The sequence below is a fragment of the Apis dorsata genome, unplaced genomic scaffold (assembly GCF_000469605.1).
Source record: "Apis dorsata unplaced genomic scaffold, Apis dorsata 1.3 scaffold_946, whole genome shotgun sequence".
Lineage (NCBI taxonomy): Eukaryota > Metazoa > Arthropoda > Insecta > Hymenoptera > Apidae > Apis > Apis dorsata.
Window position 1 is genome coordinate 273,283 of NW_006264055.1, and position 16,461 is coordinate 289,743.

Genomic DNA, 16,461 nt, shown 5'->3' on the forward strand with positions numbered 1-16,461 from the left:
TTTTTGAATGGAAAATTTTTTTTTATTTTACTTAATTTTTTTTTAATTAAAAACATGAAATGTTATTTGATATAAAGAAGAATGATCGTGTAGTATTAATTGACCAAATTTTGTTGTATTTATACGTATTTATACGTTCATAAAAATAATTCTTTATTTTTTTACAATTGCAACTTTCTTTGTATTTATATAGTTTTTATAAAAAAGATTTAATATTGATATTTAGTACTGGTGATTAGTACTGATATGCATAGATTTAATAGATTAATATATAGATTATAATAATATTATTAAAGAAATGTGACTATAACAAATATATAATATATTTTCGAATTCCTATATTGATAAAAAATCTTTGTAATTTTGTAGTTTAAAATAAAACATTATTATTAAGAAAATAATGATATGTTTTGTCTAATCATTCTTTTATCAATATTAATTAATATGTTTCTTTTGTTATTGAATGTAAGTGTATTACGTAATTATAATTTGTATAATGAAAAATGATCACGAGGAATATTTAATCATTATATTATAAAATATATATGAGGAATAGCATTATTATGATCATTGAAGTTCATTTTATGAATAATTTATCAATTAAACTATATCATATCATGGTCAATCAAACTGCCATTAATGAATATATAACTTGTATTGGCATATATTATGATTTCTTTTTATAAAGTTTGATTTAAAGAGTGCATAAACAAATGAAATTTGAATTTATATAAGATATAAAGATTTATCATTTATTTATTTATAATAAATCTATTTTTTTTATATTTTTGATGAACGATACATGGCGTGATAAAATTTGAATTTATTATAATATTATTATTATATTTATTTATGTTATTTATTTATTATAATTCCTTGAACTTGAATTTCAAATAAATATATTGTGTACAATACAAAAACAGGGCAAACAGGGCAAATAATTATGTAGAATAATGCGATATCCGGCCACCTTTGACATTTAAATCATTGAATAGACGAATATTCATTGAGAAAGGCAATAATTCAAATATGCTATTTATTATACTTATACACTGTTAATTTCAATACAATTTCTTCTTGTTTGACGATAGAAAAAAAAAAAAAATGTTGCACATTCATATTATTTTACTTAATATATGAATAAATGAAAAAAGTAAAATAATAATAATCAATAAATAAAGTCGATATTCATATAAAAAAAAATGCAATTATCTGACGATTATTCGATTAATTTGATTTAAAATGAATACATCTTATTATCTTATCTTATTATCTTATTATCTTTGATTTAATTCGCGACACTGCTAAATAAAATATTGTAAAAAAATGGCGAAAAATGGCGAAAAAAGCGAAAACTTCATAAATTTTTAATTATTTAATTTCTTAAATTTTTCGATAAAAATAAATTTTCGCAAAATAATTTCATATTTGTTTTCTCACAAAACGAATCGATTGATATATCATATATTGCATTTTGTTCGAAAACGAAAATTTTCTTAGAGATATATATATATCGATCCTTAATTCATATTACATATCTAATTCATAATTTCAATAAATTTTAGCCTAGATTTCGTCTTTATGTTTTCTTAAAGTCCTTTCTAAGACGTTCAACCATGTAATCCCATACATAGTACTTATTAAGAAGATTAAATACCACAATAAAATATTCTTGAAAAAATATGGCGTATAATTTTTTAATCGACAATATATACAAATCTAAAAAATATTTTTCAGCCAATTTAAATTTTATCAGTACTAAGAACGATGAATTCAATTGATTAGACTTTCAAAAATTATTTCGACGTATAATCATTAAATATGCAAATTTTGAGAATATTCAAGAAATGATTCTTTTCACATAGAGGGGAGAGACATTGTTATAAAAAACCTTTCTCAGAAGTCGAGTTTTCAATTATATATCTATTTTTCTTCCATTGATTTCGATTGGCTTTATTTATTTATTTTCAAGACATCCTTTTTTTTCTTCTAATATCATTTCTTCTTATAATATATATCAACTTTTTGATTGCACTGAAAAGAAATAAAAGTTGATAGAATTTAGAGGGATATTAATTTCAAAACGCGCACAAAAATGTCTTTCAACGTACGAGATCCGTTAAAGATGAATTACGCCGTAACGGAACCAGGAGAGGAAGTGGTGATCACAGGAATCTCTGGACGATTTCCAGAGAGCAGGAATATAATAGAGTTGAAGAACAATTTGATGAACAAGGTGGACCTCATCACGGACAATTCCTCAAGATGGGTACAAGGTAATCGAAATTTAATTTATACAAGAATTATGAGATGAGATCTTCGTTAAATTCGAACAGATCACGCGGAAATCCCGAAAAGTGGCGGGAAAGTGAGCGATTTAACCAAGTTCGACGCCATATTTTTCGGAGTCCATTACAAACAAGCTCATACCATGGACCCTATGTGCCGGATATTGATGGAACACGCTTACGAAGCTGTTATCGATGCAGGGATAAATCCTACCCTGTTCAAGGGTAGCAATACCGGGGTAGTTATAGGATCTTGCGTCAGCGAGTCGGAGAAGACTTGGTTCTACGAAAAGTTACAAGTAACTTTTTAGGAATACTTTTTTACTCGTCGCCTTTTCACAATATATTTTTAATTCTTTTAATATTTTCGTTCCATATATTATTCCAGGCGAACGGTTTAGGTATCACCGGATGCAGCAGAGCCATGCTGGCCAACAGGATATCATATTTCATGGATCTGCATGGCCCGTCTTACACGATTGACACAGCCTGCAGTTCGAGTATGTTCGCCTTGGATCAAGGTTACAGGTTGATTCGAAATGGATCGTGCGATGCAGTAATCGTAGGCGGCTCCAATCTCTGCCTTCATCCCTACGTATCTCTTCAATTCGCTCGTCTCGGTAAATGACAATAATTTTGCCAAATCGATTTGTCTTTTCTTTTTTTTTTATACATTTGATTGTTTCGATCGATCAAATAATGACGATGATCTCTACAAATGCATATCATTTTATCATTAAATGATAATTCGAATACATTTTACTGTGGCAATTGTAATATAATTATAATAAATATAATACAAAATCCTCTCTTTTTTTTTTTTTTTTTTAAAGAACATTTGATTATTTCAATCAATCGAATAACAATCACGTCTCTCTCTCTCAATCTTCGTGTTTTATCATTTTTTAAATGGCAATTCTTTTTTTATATCAACGATTAAACGTATTTAAAAAAAAAACGTATTAAAAAAACGTATTTAAAAAAAGGATCCTTCAGGATATATCATTTTTGATTTTTAAAATTCAGGAGTGTTATCTCCGGATTGTCGATGCAAAAGTTTCGACGCGAGAGCGAACGGTTACGGGCGCAGCGAGGCGATCAGCGTGATCCTCTTGCAAAAGGCGAAGAATGCGAAGAGAATCTACGCGGAACTCGTCTACACGAAGACCAATTGCGATGGATACAAGGAGCAGGGAATCACGTTCCCTGCCAGCGAGATACAGAAACAGCTTCTCACAAATTTCTACAAGGAGTGCAACATATCACCTAACAAATTGGCCTTCTTGGAGGCTCATGGTACCGGAACCTCAATCGGTGATCCCGAAGAGCTGAACGCTATCGATAAAGTTTTCTGCCAGAACAGAACCACTCCTCTTAGGATTGGCACCATCAAGTCGAATATAGGGCACAGCGAACCCGCCAGTGGTCTTTGCTCCATAGCCAAGGTACGAAAATGTTGAAATACTTTCCCTTTTTTTTTTCTCTCAAAATTTCTTTTGAATTTCTTCTGAAACAATTTGACGAGATATGAAGAGAAAGTTGTACAAGTTAAATATATAATTATTGATTATTTATGGAAAAGCGAGATATATATTTTGAATAGAAACAATGAGAAAAAGAACGAATTCTTTTTACCGATTATTGTTACCTTTAAGATAATCATCGCGATGGAAAGCGGTATAATCCCGCCGAACATAAACTTTATAAGTCCTATGAAGGGTGTGAAGTGCTTCGACGAGGGGAAAGTCGAAGTGATCACGGAGCCAACCCCATGGGAGGGTGGTTACGTAGGAATAAACTCCTTTGGTTTCGGTGGCGCCAATGCTCACGCGCTCTTGAAGTCCTACACGAAAGATAAAGTGAACAATGGAGCGCCTTCCGACGATTTGCCGAGATTGGTGATCGCATCTGGCCGGACCGAAGAGGCATTGGAAGTTCTCCTCGGTCATGTATGTATAATCGTCTATTTTATATAAATTCTAAAAGAAATTAATTAATGAATTTTTAAAAATTATTATATCAAGTTTATTTACCAACACCAATAAATGTTAATTTCTGGATTCATCAATACATTATTGTTTTAATATTGCATTTTGATCAATTATATATATTGTAAAAGATATTCAGGATGACTTTCTCGATTAATCCATATAAATGGTGCTTCATTTTATTTTTTAGTAATATATATTCATATTAGATGAAATATATTTTATTGTTCATATAAATTAAAAAATGAGAATCGATTTTGTAGGTCGAAAGTATACCAGTAGACGTGGAATACATCCGACTATTGTACAATATTTACTGTCAAAATATACCCGGTTACATGTTCAGAGGGTTCACCATAGTTGGATCTAAGATATCTGAGAAACCGTCGAGGGAGATTCAAGAATATTCAGACACGAAAAGACCGATTTGGTTTGTTTTCTCTGGGATGGGCTCGCAATGGGCTGGAATGGGTACGTAGTATTAGAATTGAAATTTCTAATATAAAAAATAATGTAAAAAAAATTAAAAATATAAAAATATAGAATAATAATTATAATATAATAATATAGATAAAATATATAGATTAAATATAATAATACAAACTTAGCGAATAATTTGTAAATTTGAATTTGAAATCTCCAAAGGCGAAGCATTGATGAGGTTCCCAATCTTCGCCAAGGCTATCCACAAATGTGATAAAGTGTTAAAGCCCCACGGTATCGATATCATCGACATAATCACTAATAAGGATAAAAAGATTTTTGATAATATTTTGAATTCGTTCGTTGGAATCGCTGCTATTCAGGTATGAAAATAATTCGAATATTTTCTTCTTGGAAACTGATATGCCTAATTACCAATCGTTTGTTGACAAGTTGACAATAAATTCGATGTTTGGTTCAGATCGGTCTCGTTGATTTATTAATAAGCGTGGGTATCAAGCCGGATAATATAATTGGCCATTCCGTCGGAGAACTTGGCTGCGCTTACGCGGACGGATGTTTCACGGCCGAACAAATGATACTCGCGGCCTATTCCAGAGGCTTAGCTTCCATCGAGACTAAAATGATCCAAGGATCGATGGCGGCGATTGGCCTCGGATACGAGGAGATTAAGAATATATGCCCGCCCGATATCGAAGTCGCTTGCCACAATGGTCCTGATAGCTGTACGATAAGTGGTCCAGCTCAATCCATGAAGGAATTTGTTGCCACCTTACAGGTTCTTTTTTTTTTTTTTTTACCACGAGTTCGAACGAGCTTTTCTGAAGCTTGATTTTCTAATCGTTTCAGGCCAAGAACATCTTTGCGAAAGAAGTGTCGTGCAGCAATATAGCTTATCACAGTCGTTACATCGCGGATGCGGGGCCGAAATTATTGTCATACCTGAAGAAAGTTATTCCCAATCCAAAAGCAAGAAGTTCCAAGTGGGTGAGCACTTCCGTGCCGCAAAGTCAGTGGCACACGGAAGCTGCCAAATATTCTTCCGCGGAATATCACACGAATAATTTGTTGAATTCGGTGTTGTTCGCTGAAACGGCGATTATGATCCCAAATGACGCCATAACCATTGAAATAGCGCCTCACGGTCTCCTCCAGGCAATTTTGAAAAGATCTTTGGATCAGAACGTGATAAATATTTCGTTGATTCAAAGAAATCACAAAGATAACGCGGAATACTTTTTGCAAGCGCTTGGAAAATTGTACAATATTGGTCTCCAATTACAACTCGCAAATATTTATCCTCACGTAGAGTTCCCTGTTAGCCGTGGCACCTCCATGATCTCTCCTTATATCAGGTGTGTAATGACAGGTGAATGCAATGTCAGTTAAGAATCGACGCTTTAATGGAACGAGAAATTGTTGAATTTCAGATGGGAACACTCCGAGGATTGGTACGTGGAAATCAACACTCAACGTCAAAAGATTACCAAAGCGGAACGAATAATCGATATTAACCTCAAAGACGAAAATTACGAGTACATAACGCATCACGTTATCGATGGAAGAAACTTAATCCCGGCCATGGGTTATTTGCTCATGGTTTGGGATATGTTTAGTTTAATGGAAGGGAAATTTTGCGATGATATGCCGGTTGTGTTTGAAAATATCAAGTTCGAACGTGCAACAAGCATTTCCTCAACCAATACCGTTTCGTTGAAAATTATAATTCAAAAAGGTACGATTCTTTCTCCATCGAGTTATCGACTGAAGATAATGAAAATTTAAAATTAAACCACCGTTTATTACCGACATATTATCGCTCGATATATTTTAAGGATCCGGAAGATTCGAGATAACAGAGGGATCTGCAGTAGTAGCAACAGGTACAATCCGCATGGAGTTGAATCCCAAACAAGAAATGATCGAAGAAAAGTTTCTCGCCAAGATCGAGGACGAAGAAGTTCTGACCAATAAAGATATATACACGGAGTTAAGACTTCGTGGTTACGAGTATGCCGGTCCATTCTGTGCATTGAAAAGCTGTTCTCTCAAAGCAACGAGAGGGCATATCGCTTGGATGAAGAATTGGGCCGTGTTTATGGATAACATGTTACAAATGAAGATATTAGGTTTTGATACTAAATCGTTGTATGTACCAACTGCGATTCGTAAGATGGTGATCGATACGAAGTTTCACAATACGATTATTCGACATCTTACCGAGGAGAACAATTGTACGTTGAAAATATTTTTTTCCAAATGTTTTCACAATTATTTTAAAGAACTATATTTCAAAGTATTTCTGGTTCAGACTTATCGATACTCTTTCATTATTAAAAATATAAATAAAATTCTTTTGCAACGAATTTCGCCATTGTCATAGACATACCTCTAACTTAATCACTTCTCCATTCGCCATTTTTCAAAAGGAAAGTTTATCATGCAATAACTCTGTTCTAGCTCATTTAATAAGAATAAGAGCGAAAATATATTTGAGAATAACTTCTCGAGAGTTGATTAATTTTTGCAAATGAAATTAGAGTTACTTTTTTGCGAAAAGATACTCTTCAAATTTTTATTATACCCTCAAAAAATATTCTAAACTCCCCAAAACTATTAATTATTTTAAAACACTCTTGAAATAATTTTTTACAGTGATCCCAGTCATGGTATACAACGATTACGACATCGTAATATCCGGCGGGATCGAGATTCGTGGAGTAAAGGCGAACGTTATTCAACGACGTAAACAAATGGACGTGCCTATCCTAGAAGAGTACAAATTCGTGGCGAACCGTGACAGAGCGCAGATATCGATAGAAGAGATGCTCATTTTGTCCACCCATCTCGCGTTGGAGTGTCACAGTATAAACAATCCAAAAATCCTCGAACTGCTACACCAGAACGACAAAGTATCCGCCGAGGAGATCTTCATTCCCATCCTCGTCAAGATGTTGAACAATATCGCGATGATTCGTCCAAGCTTGATTCTGGCCGCAGACCCGAAACAACGCGAGGTATTATCGCTCTCCGAGGATAACGTCTCCGTAATTGAGCCGAATAAATTACCGGAGGACGGCAGCGTTTTCATGGTAGCCGGCCACGACGTTATAACGAACAAGAGAATGGACATCTTGGAACAATTTTTGCTCGCGATAAGCAATCATGGTTTTATCCTGCTTCGAGAGAGCGACGTGAACGAGGATATTTTCTCAGCCCTTCAAATGTACAATCTGAACATCGTATTGGAGAAGAGTTGCAAAGACAAGATCTTGTTGCTTCTGAGGAAAGCTGTGGAGAAACCACCTCAAAAGATGGAAGTGGTGTACGTGAGGAACGACGAGTTCGGTTGGGTGGAGGAAGTGAAGGAAGTGATGAAGAAGGATAAACATACGAATAAATCGATCAGATTAATATTAGTCGCGGAAGGAGATCTCGAGAATGGTGTTCAAGGTCTGGTCAAGTGCTTGGTACAGGAGCCTAACGGCGAAATTGTGAGGACCGTGATAATCCAGGACGAAAATGCGCCCAAGTTCTCGTTGGAGGATCCATTCTATTCCAAACAGCTCGACATAGATATCGTTTACAACGTCTTGAGGCCAGGAAAAATTTGGGGGACGTATAGGCACCTGCCTTATCCGGAGCCGAAGCCAACTTTGATCCCTCACGCCTATGCCGATCTGAAGGTGTGTTCGAACATTCATTGTCTTAAGAAAAATATTCTTCTATTGAAGAATATTCCTTCCTTTTTCCTTTTTTTTAAATTATCGAATGCTTTCCAAATAGGTAAGAGGAGATCTGAATTCCCTCCAGTGGATAGAGGGCTCGATTCAACCAAACAAGAAGAACGTGGTCAAGGTGGTATACGCTTCTTTGAACTTCAGAGATGTGATGTTGGCCACTGGAAAATTGATGCCGGAAGCGATAATGAAATCCAGAATGGACAATTGTTTTATTGGTTTCGAATTCTGCGGGATCGATGCAAATGGGCAACGAGTGATGGGATTCGTGGAGAGCAAGTGAGAAAGAAATATGAAACAATTTAGAAATTAAAAAAATCTCTAGATTAACGATTAATTCAAATTAATTACAATTTTCAGGAGTATATCCAATCTAGTCACACCCCATCAATCAACCGTATGGCTTGTGCCAAAAGAATGGTCCCTGGAAGACGCTGCGACCGTTCCATCCGCTTACTTCACGGTTTTCTACGCCTTTTTCTACTTTGGAAAATTAAAAAAGGGCGAGAAGGTTTTGATCCACAGTGGAAGCGGGGCCGTCGGTCAAGCGGCCATCAACGTGGCCCTAGCCGAAAACTGCGAGGTGTTCACAACGGTGGGCACTGCCGAGAAACGAAAATTCATCAGGGAGACGTTTCCTAGCATAGACGACGATCACATTGGAAATTCTCGGGACACAAGTTTTGAGCAGATGGTGATGAGGCAGACGTGTGGGAAAGGGGTGGACATAGTTCTCAACTCTCTGGCTGAAGATAAACTCCAGGCGTCGGTTCGTTGCCTGGGTTACCGCGGTCGTTTCTTAGAAATTGGTAAATTCGACATGACTGTTAACAATCAACTGGGATTGGACATATTCTTGAAAGAAATTAGCTTCCATGCAGTGATACTCGATGCCATAATCTTTGGTTTTAATAAAGAAATACAGAAGGAAATATATCACTTTATGAATAAGCAATTGGCCGAAAGAAACATTAAACCTCTGGTGAGAAAATGCTTTGAAAAGAATCAATTGGAGGAGGCGTTTAGGTACATGGCAGCGGGCAAACATATTGGAAAGGTGAATTACTTCCGCTTATTGTTCCTTCTGATAATGACAATAATCTCGAAAATAAATTTGTTTGCAGATTCTGATTAAAATATCAGATGAGAACACTCCTGTAACCACACCGATTCTTGGTTATCCTCGTTTCAACGCTTTCGAGGATAGAACTTACTTAATCGTAGGCGGTTTAGGAGGATTAGGTCTAGAGTTTGCGGACTGGTTGATCTTTCATGGCGCAAAGAATCTAGTGTTGGTTTCTCGAAACGGAATCCAAACTGGTTATCAAAGAATGAAGGTAGAGATGTGGAAGTCATACGGTGTTAACGTTTCGATCATCTCTGGCGTGGATGCATCGAAATCAGAGGATTGCGAGTTTATACTGAGATCTGCAGAGAAGCAGGCGCCCGTGGACGGTATATTCAACCTGGCAGGTTTGTTGAAAGACGGTTTCATGGTGAATCAAACCGTGGAATCGTTCGAGAAAGTTATAAAACCCAAGGCCACGATCACCAAAAACCTGGACGTGCTTTCGAGAAAGATCTGCCCGAAACTTCGCCACTTTGTTGTATTTTCCTCCATCGCGTGCGGGAAAGGTAATATCGGTCAAACTAACTATGCGTTTGGAAATGGAATAATGGAGAGAATATGCGAGAAAAGAGTGGAGGAAGGCCTTCCCGGAATGGCTATTCAATGGGGCCTTATAAAAGACGTCGGTCTCGCTGCAAAAGTATTGAAGAACAAACAGGTAATCAGTGGGACCATACCTCAAAGCATACCGTCATTTTTAGAAGAATTGGAGAAATTTTTGTGTCATAGTAAACCAATCGTGTCTAGCTTAGTGATTGCAGATAAACAAGGTAACGTAAAAGAAGTTACAAATGTTCTTGAAGCAGTGATGAATATCATGAGTAAGTATAATTCCTCTCTTAATTTCTTTTTGATAAAATCATAATTTAATTTGCTTGCTTGGAATTTTTTTAAATTCTTTTGTAACGACACAGATATAAAGGACTTGAAGAGAGTGAGGCAGACTGCTTCCCTAGCTGAATTGGGTATGGATTCTATGATTGCCGTTGAGATAAAACAGACTCTAGAAAGAGACTTCGACATATTTCTAAGCGCACAAGAGATCAGAGTGTTGAACATAGCCAAACTTGTGGAAATGTCTGGGAAAAATATAAAAAATAAAGAACCAGTTAAATTGTTGAATATTGAGACAGAAAAATTGACCGGCATGAAATTGTTTATCAAAAGCTTGAACGTTTCAATATTACAAAATCAGTATTTCATAGAGCTTCCTACTAAATGTGGTGAAAAAAAGAACGAAATATTTTTCATATCAGGTCTCGAAGGCTCTCACATTACTTTTTCCTCGTTAATTCCAATGTTAAAAGTACCTGCCACTTGTTTGCAATTAGGAATACACGACGTTGCTAATAGCATAGAAGAAATGGCCGAATGTCTTTTGCCCGTATGTTTTAATAATTATATTAAAAAAAAAAAAGAAGAAGAGATTTCGGGATAAAAAAAAAATATAATTCGTTCCTCTTTCTCTTCTCTCAGCATGTTTTAGCAAGGAGCAAAGATCGTAGAGATTTCAACATAGTTGCATATTCATACGGATCGGTTATAGCCATGGAACTAGTTAGGAAATTAGAACCTCACATTCTAATAGGACATCTCACGTTAATTGACGGATCTCCCGAATACATGAAAGCTATAAAGTCACAATATTTTGCGGTATCTACGGAAAGCGAGTATCAAAATAAATTCCTCATCGAAATACTAAGCATCATTAAATCACCCACTATCGAAAAGGTGAATTGTATATTTCCACGATTCATCGCGAAAAATTCGATTAATTTATACTAATTGATTTTTTTTTCCAGTTCAAATTTGAATTAAAGAAGTGTAATAATTGGAACGAAAAGTTGGATGTATTAGTTAAACACTCGACCGAGAATATTTTTAAGATGTACTCGTCAGAAATTTTAAAAGCTATTGTATCGTTTATTTATAAACGACTTTCCGCGTTGGACAAATACGATCCTTTTTCCTTACCGCCTCTTAGAACATCTATTACGTTGTTGACACCAACGGTACCGGCTATAGAAGTAACGGATCCAACTTATGGATTACAAAAGGTTACATATATTTAGTTAATTAATATCAATAATTAATTCGTATGAGGATAATATAACGAAATTATTATTTTTATATAGTTAACTAATGGAACCGTGACAGTGCATAAAATAGAAGGAAATCACAATTCCATGTTGAATAATAAAAAAATCGCAGAAATTATTAATGGTGAACCTTTGGAGGATGAGGAGATGTTTAAGGAAAATTTAAAATTTTCCAAAGTCTAAATTAAAATCGTAGACGAGGACTAAGAAACTTTATCGTTAAAAAACTTATTAAATTAAAGAATATATCGTAAAAAAAGGTAATATAATATAATACAATAGCATGAGTATATATGTTCATTCTTTAACAATATATCTATTATTATCTATATATCACTTCTCAAATAAATAAATAAAGAATTAAATGTAATGTTATCATATTTTTATGCAAAATCATACAATTGGAAACATATCAGATATTGATATGTCAGATCATCCCCATATGACAAACAATGGATCATCATTCATGCAACAAATTGAATTATATATAATACAACCTTAACATCATAGAACCTTAAGATTACATTACATATACATATACATACTGTAGAAATAAAATTACAATACATTAGACATTGGATAACTTTCCGAAGTGATTTAAAGTATCCAGAAGTTATCTTATATTTATTGAGAAGGATTCTGTTTGACCATAAAATTTATCGTTATATTTATTTTCATTTTTAGTCTTCATGTAGAAAATTACAAAGAAAATTCTAAGTTTTGATCTATATCAGGATTAAATTTAAATTCCATTAATTTTTGATTCAGGCACTTCTAAGCAATTATCCAATATTTATTGTATTACGAGTAATTTTTTTTCTTCTTATTTTTAGTTGTTATTTTATTGTTTATTTTTTTTTTTTGATTTATATACAGGATGATGTTTTAGGATGGATAATACAAAAGAACAGAAGATAATTTTAATACGCAAAAATAGATTAAAAGTAAAGAAATAAAATTTTTTCATTCAAAATTTTGTTTTCAATTGGATATGGGATTGATTAATTTTCAATTGAATATATTATTAATATGTGTGAATATAACTAAAACTAATAGGATAGAATTAAAGATTGAATATATACATTTAAAGAGAATAAATAATTAAACTGCAGATAATTAAACCATATTCATTAAAATATATTTAAATGAATTTAGAAATACTGTGTGTTTGTTGATGATAGTTCTAAATCCATCTTAAATTATAAATCCTCAACGAATGATCAATATTAGATGATATCGGTTAATAATAATAATTAATAATAATTAATCAAATACTCATCAATACTATTTCGTTCAATTTTATCGAAAATTATTTTTAAATAAAAAAATTTTATTTTTATTCAATCGGAAGTTAGCTAAATTCATTTGTATTTTAAAAATTTCAAATTTGATTTACTTAAAAATGAAATTTTAAATAAAATATAAAATTTTTTAATAAAAAAATCATATTTTTTTTTTTTTTGACTTTTGCATATATAATCATTTTCTGTCCATTTGTATCACTCTATATATCGCGTAATCATCATCGTATTTTAATTTCTATTATAATAAAATGAAATGAAACATTATTAATAATAAAGGTACAATTATAATATACTATATTAACTCTCATTCAGAAACCGAGTCATTTTTGATTCATGTTTTCGATGATGTAAATGATATTTAATATCTACAAGTCAGATGGATCAAAAATGATCAAGATCGGCTATTTTTTAATCGGTGATTCGAGAATTAATAATAATTATAATAATACTGAGTTTCTAATAAACTCATAAATGTATATTTATTGAAGAAATTTTTTTTTTCTTATTTATTCATTTTTCTTCAATAAATTTACGCAAATAAATCATACGTAATATACAAAAGGAACTTGCTGATGTTATTTTGTTTACAATTTTATATTCTTGTAATTGATAAGTAAAATAATAATATAACTTAATTCATTAACTTATAGAATGAATATAATTTACTTACTTACTTTCACTTAATAAAAAGAATTGCCATCCATTTACTTTACTCAACCTTGTGTAAGCATGTTAGTATCAGATAAAAAATATAAGATATAAACTTTTTTTTTTTAATTTACATACACATTAAAATATAATATCGCATTCTTTCTTCTCTAACGATATATGAGAATGTAAAAACAATTTTTTAATTAATAAATTACCTTCATAATTCCATTGGTTCGAAACCTGACGAATTATTCGATAAAGTTTGATTTAAATCGGAAATAGCTTCGTTATTATTATTGTTATTATTGTTGTTATTGTTGTTGTTGTTATTATTATCATCAGAAATATTAGGAATTGGAGTGGGTGTATCCCTAGTCGGTAATATACGAAGATGTTTATTCGGAGGTTCCCATAGAACTAAAGCCATGGAGGGCCTCTCCCTGAAAGAGAAAAACTATCAAATTTTATCTTTTTTATTAAAAAAAATATACTGTAATAAAATAAATAAACTTTAAAGCAATATTTCAACATATATATAAACATATATATTTCATAAAAAAAATATATATATATTATTGTATAATATATTTAGACTTACAATTTGGATAATAAAGAATTTGGTAAAATAGGTTCTTTCTTGAGTCTTTTCAATTCTTCTGAAAGAATCAATCTGGGTCCAGATTTTAATTGATCTGTATTAGCTGCATCTATTTCTAACTCCATATTCAATTCTCTAGAAGGAACTGGTTGTGTATCAGCTGTTGAAGTTGATGGTACAGGCGAATGTTGTTGATAATTGGAACTAATATGCAAATCTTTGAAATGTGCAGCCATTTTTTCTTCTGTTATAAACTGTTTTGTTTGCCTCCTATAATATTCCATACTCACTAAATATTACATTAATAAAATAAAAATTTTTTTCTATTACATATTATTATTTAAATTGCTTACATATCTAACAGATCACAAGTTTCAAGTTTTCTCTTTTGATGAGGAACTGGTTCAAAACTTGGTCCACCAGTAAATCTTACTAATTCTGGTTGTTGGAGAGATGGCACACTCCATGGTATTGACATTGGAGGTACTTGTGGCATTTGCATCCATGTTCCTGGTTGTTGTGAAGTACTTTGTTGACCCATCATATGTTGAAATATGGATGGAGGGGTATGAAGATTTGCTCCTCCCATTGCATTCTGAACCGGAGTAGGAGAATAGATTTGATACTGCGTAGATAGTGCTGCCATGTTTTATAGTAAAGATCGACAAATAATTTCAAATATAATAATATAAATATGTTATATAATTGTTATATAAATATAACAATTTATTTTTAAAAAACTATAATATAACAATTCTTTCGATATTTGATTGCATTTTTTATAAAAATAACAATATTTATAATTGATAACTGTTTAAAGTATTTTTTTATGTAATCATATTAATAAAATTTTTATAAAATCACAAATACAAATAATATATTTTCAGAATATCTTATCGTAATTTTTTGTAATTTATTGTAATTTAAATCAATATATAAAACTTATAAATAATAAATTGCCTACTGTCATTTGGAATCACCAAAACTTGAAACAATATACTTGAATCTTCAAATGTGCGGTGTGATAAGTAATGTCTTTGAAGAATTTCACAAAAATATTTGTGTTGTGTAACATACGATTTTGGCACAAGTCTTGGAAAAAAAGATGTATAACAAATACGTTTCAAAACACTTCGTCGCACGATACGAATCCTTGAACTATTTGCGAGACGCTAACCTCTATTACCTACTTGTGGTAGCTCATTAAAGAATGTAAAGTATAACGATATGCAAATGCTCGCTAAATCGAACAAAAAAAATCTCAAATGTTAGACTGAGTAATAATATATTTATCTGTGACACTCGTTCTATAATATGCGATGCATTGTTCGAGAAAGATCGTGGAGAACTGTTTGTTTTTCTCTCACACAGACCACGATAGACCAAACAATTATATATAAGATTGACATCAACCAATAGTTTTTAATTAATAGTCCGCGTGATTTTATATTTGTTTCGTGAATGCGTGCAAACGTTATAAAAATCGTAAGCATACGCAAATCATAAGATCAACTGCATTGCGGAACAACAACATTCATTCGCTACTTTACTCAACTATATTCCCACAACCTTTAAACAACGAACACAACTATAGAAATGTTTGCACATGCGTATACGTATCGCGGCGAAACGCGATTCTAAATGTCTGGAATATTCCTATGCAAAAGAAATCACAAACATATTTAAATATAGCTTTCATAGTATATAATTATATATAATATATAATACGATATTGATATCATTAAAATATTTAAAATTATGAAAATTCATAATTTATAATATATGATATTTCCATAATTTTTTTTTAATAACTTAATATAGAATTATTAGGGACGTAGATTTTAATTAAACTTATGTAATAAACCTAGAATAAAAAAAAAATTTCATCAAAATATCAAGACATACAAATATATTTAATTTCTTAATATCACTTTAATATCACTCTAAAACATATTGCTATTTCAAAAAGTAACACTACAAGAACCCTAGAAACAACACTAAAATAGTCGATTTAAATCTAATATAAATAGAAATATAAATTATTTATAGTATTTTCTCTATAATGCATAATATAAGAAAAATTAAATATATTAGATATATGTAATATAAATATAAATATTAAAAATATATACATTTCACTTACGATGTAAATGTTGTATATGTATAAATAGAACAAGTAATATATATATATATATATATATATATATATATATATATATA

The 16,461-nt window shown here is 31.9% G+C and overlaps 2 protein-coding genes across 5 annotated transcripts; one reads left to right on the forward strand and one right to left on the reverse strand.

Annotated features, from left to right (window-relative positions):
- Window positions 1-2,056: 2,056 nt before the first annotated feature.
- LOC102674547 (fatty acid synthase-like) lies at window positions 2,057-12,056 on the forward strand. The gene is made up of 19 exons (XM_006623797.2): window positions 2,057-2,276; window positions 2,337-2,587; window positions 2,677-2,908; window positions 3,315-3,733; window positions 3,944-4,237; window positions 4,540-4,747; window positions 4,922-5,082; window positions 5,181-5,498; window positions 5,570-6,075; window positions 6,151-6,455; window positions 6,556-6,954; window positions 7,376-8,406; window positions 8,507-8,739; window positions 8,821-9,517; window positions 9,585-10,410; window positions 10,504-10,973; window positions 11,066-11,320; window positions 11,392-11,646; window positions 11,725-12,056. Exons 1-19 carry the CDS (start codon window positions 2,096-2,098, stop codon window positions 11,869-11,871), a joined length of 7,188 nt encoding a protein of 2,395 aa, XP_006623860.1. The 5' UTR covers window positions 2,057-2,095; the 3' UTR covers window positions 11,872-12,056.
- Window positions 12,057-13,203: 1,147 nt separating this feature from the next.
- LOC102674231 (probable serine/threonine-protein kinase DDB_G0268876) lies at window positions 13,204-15,921 on the reverse strand. Of its 4 annotated transcripts, none has more exons than XM_006623795.2 (4): window positions 15,206-15,921; window positions 14,595-14,836; window positions 14,242-14,511; window positions 13,204-14,083 (listed from the first exon to the last, which is right to left on the reverse strand). In XM_006623795.2, exons 1-4 carry the CDS (start codon window positions 15,209-15,211, stop codon window positions 13,861-13,863), a joined length of 741 nt encoding a protein of 246 aa, XP_006623858.1. In that variant the 5' UTR covers window positions 15,212-15,921; the 3' UTR covers window positions 13,204-13,860. The 4 variants fall into 4 exon arrangements, with proteins under 4 accessions (XP_006623858.1, XP_006623859.1, XP_006623857.1 ...); XM_006623796.2 differs by having other exon boundaries at window positions 14,595-14,880; XM_006623794.2 differs by lacking the exon at window positions 15,206-15,921 and having other exon boundaries at window positions 13,204-13,710; window positions 13,859-14,083; window positions 14,595-14,887.
- Window positions 15,922-16,461: the final 540 nt, after the last annotated feature.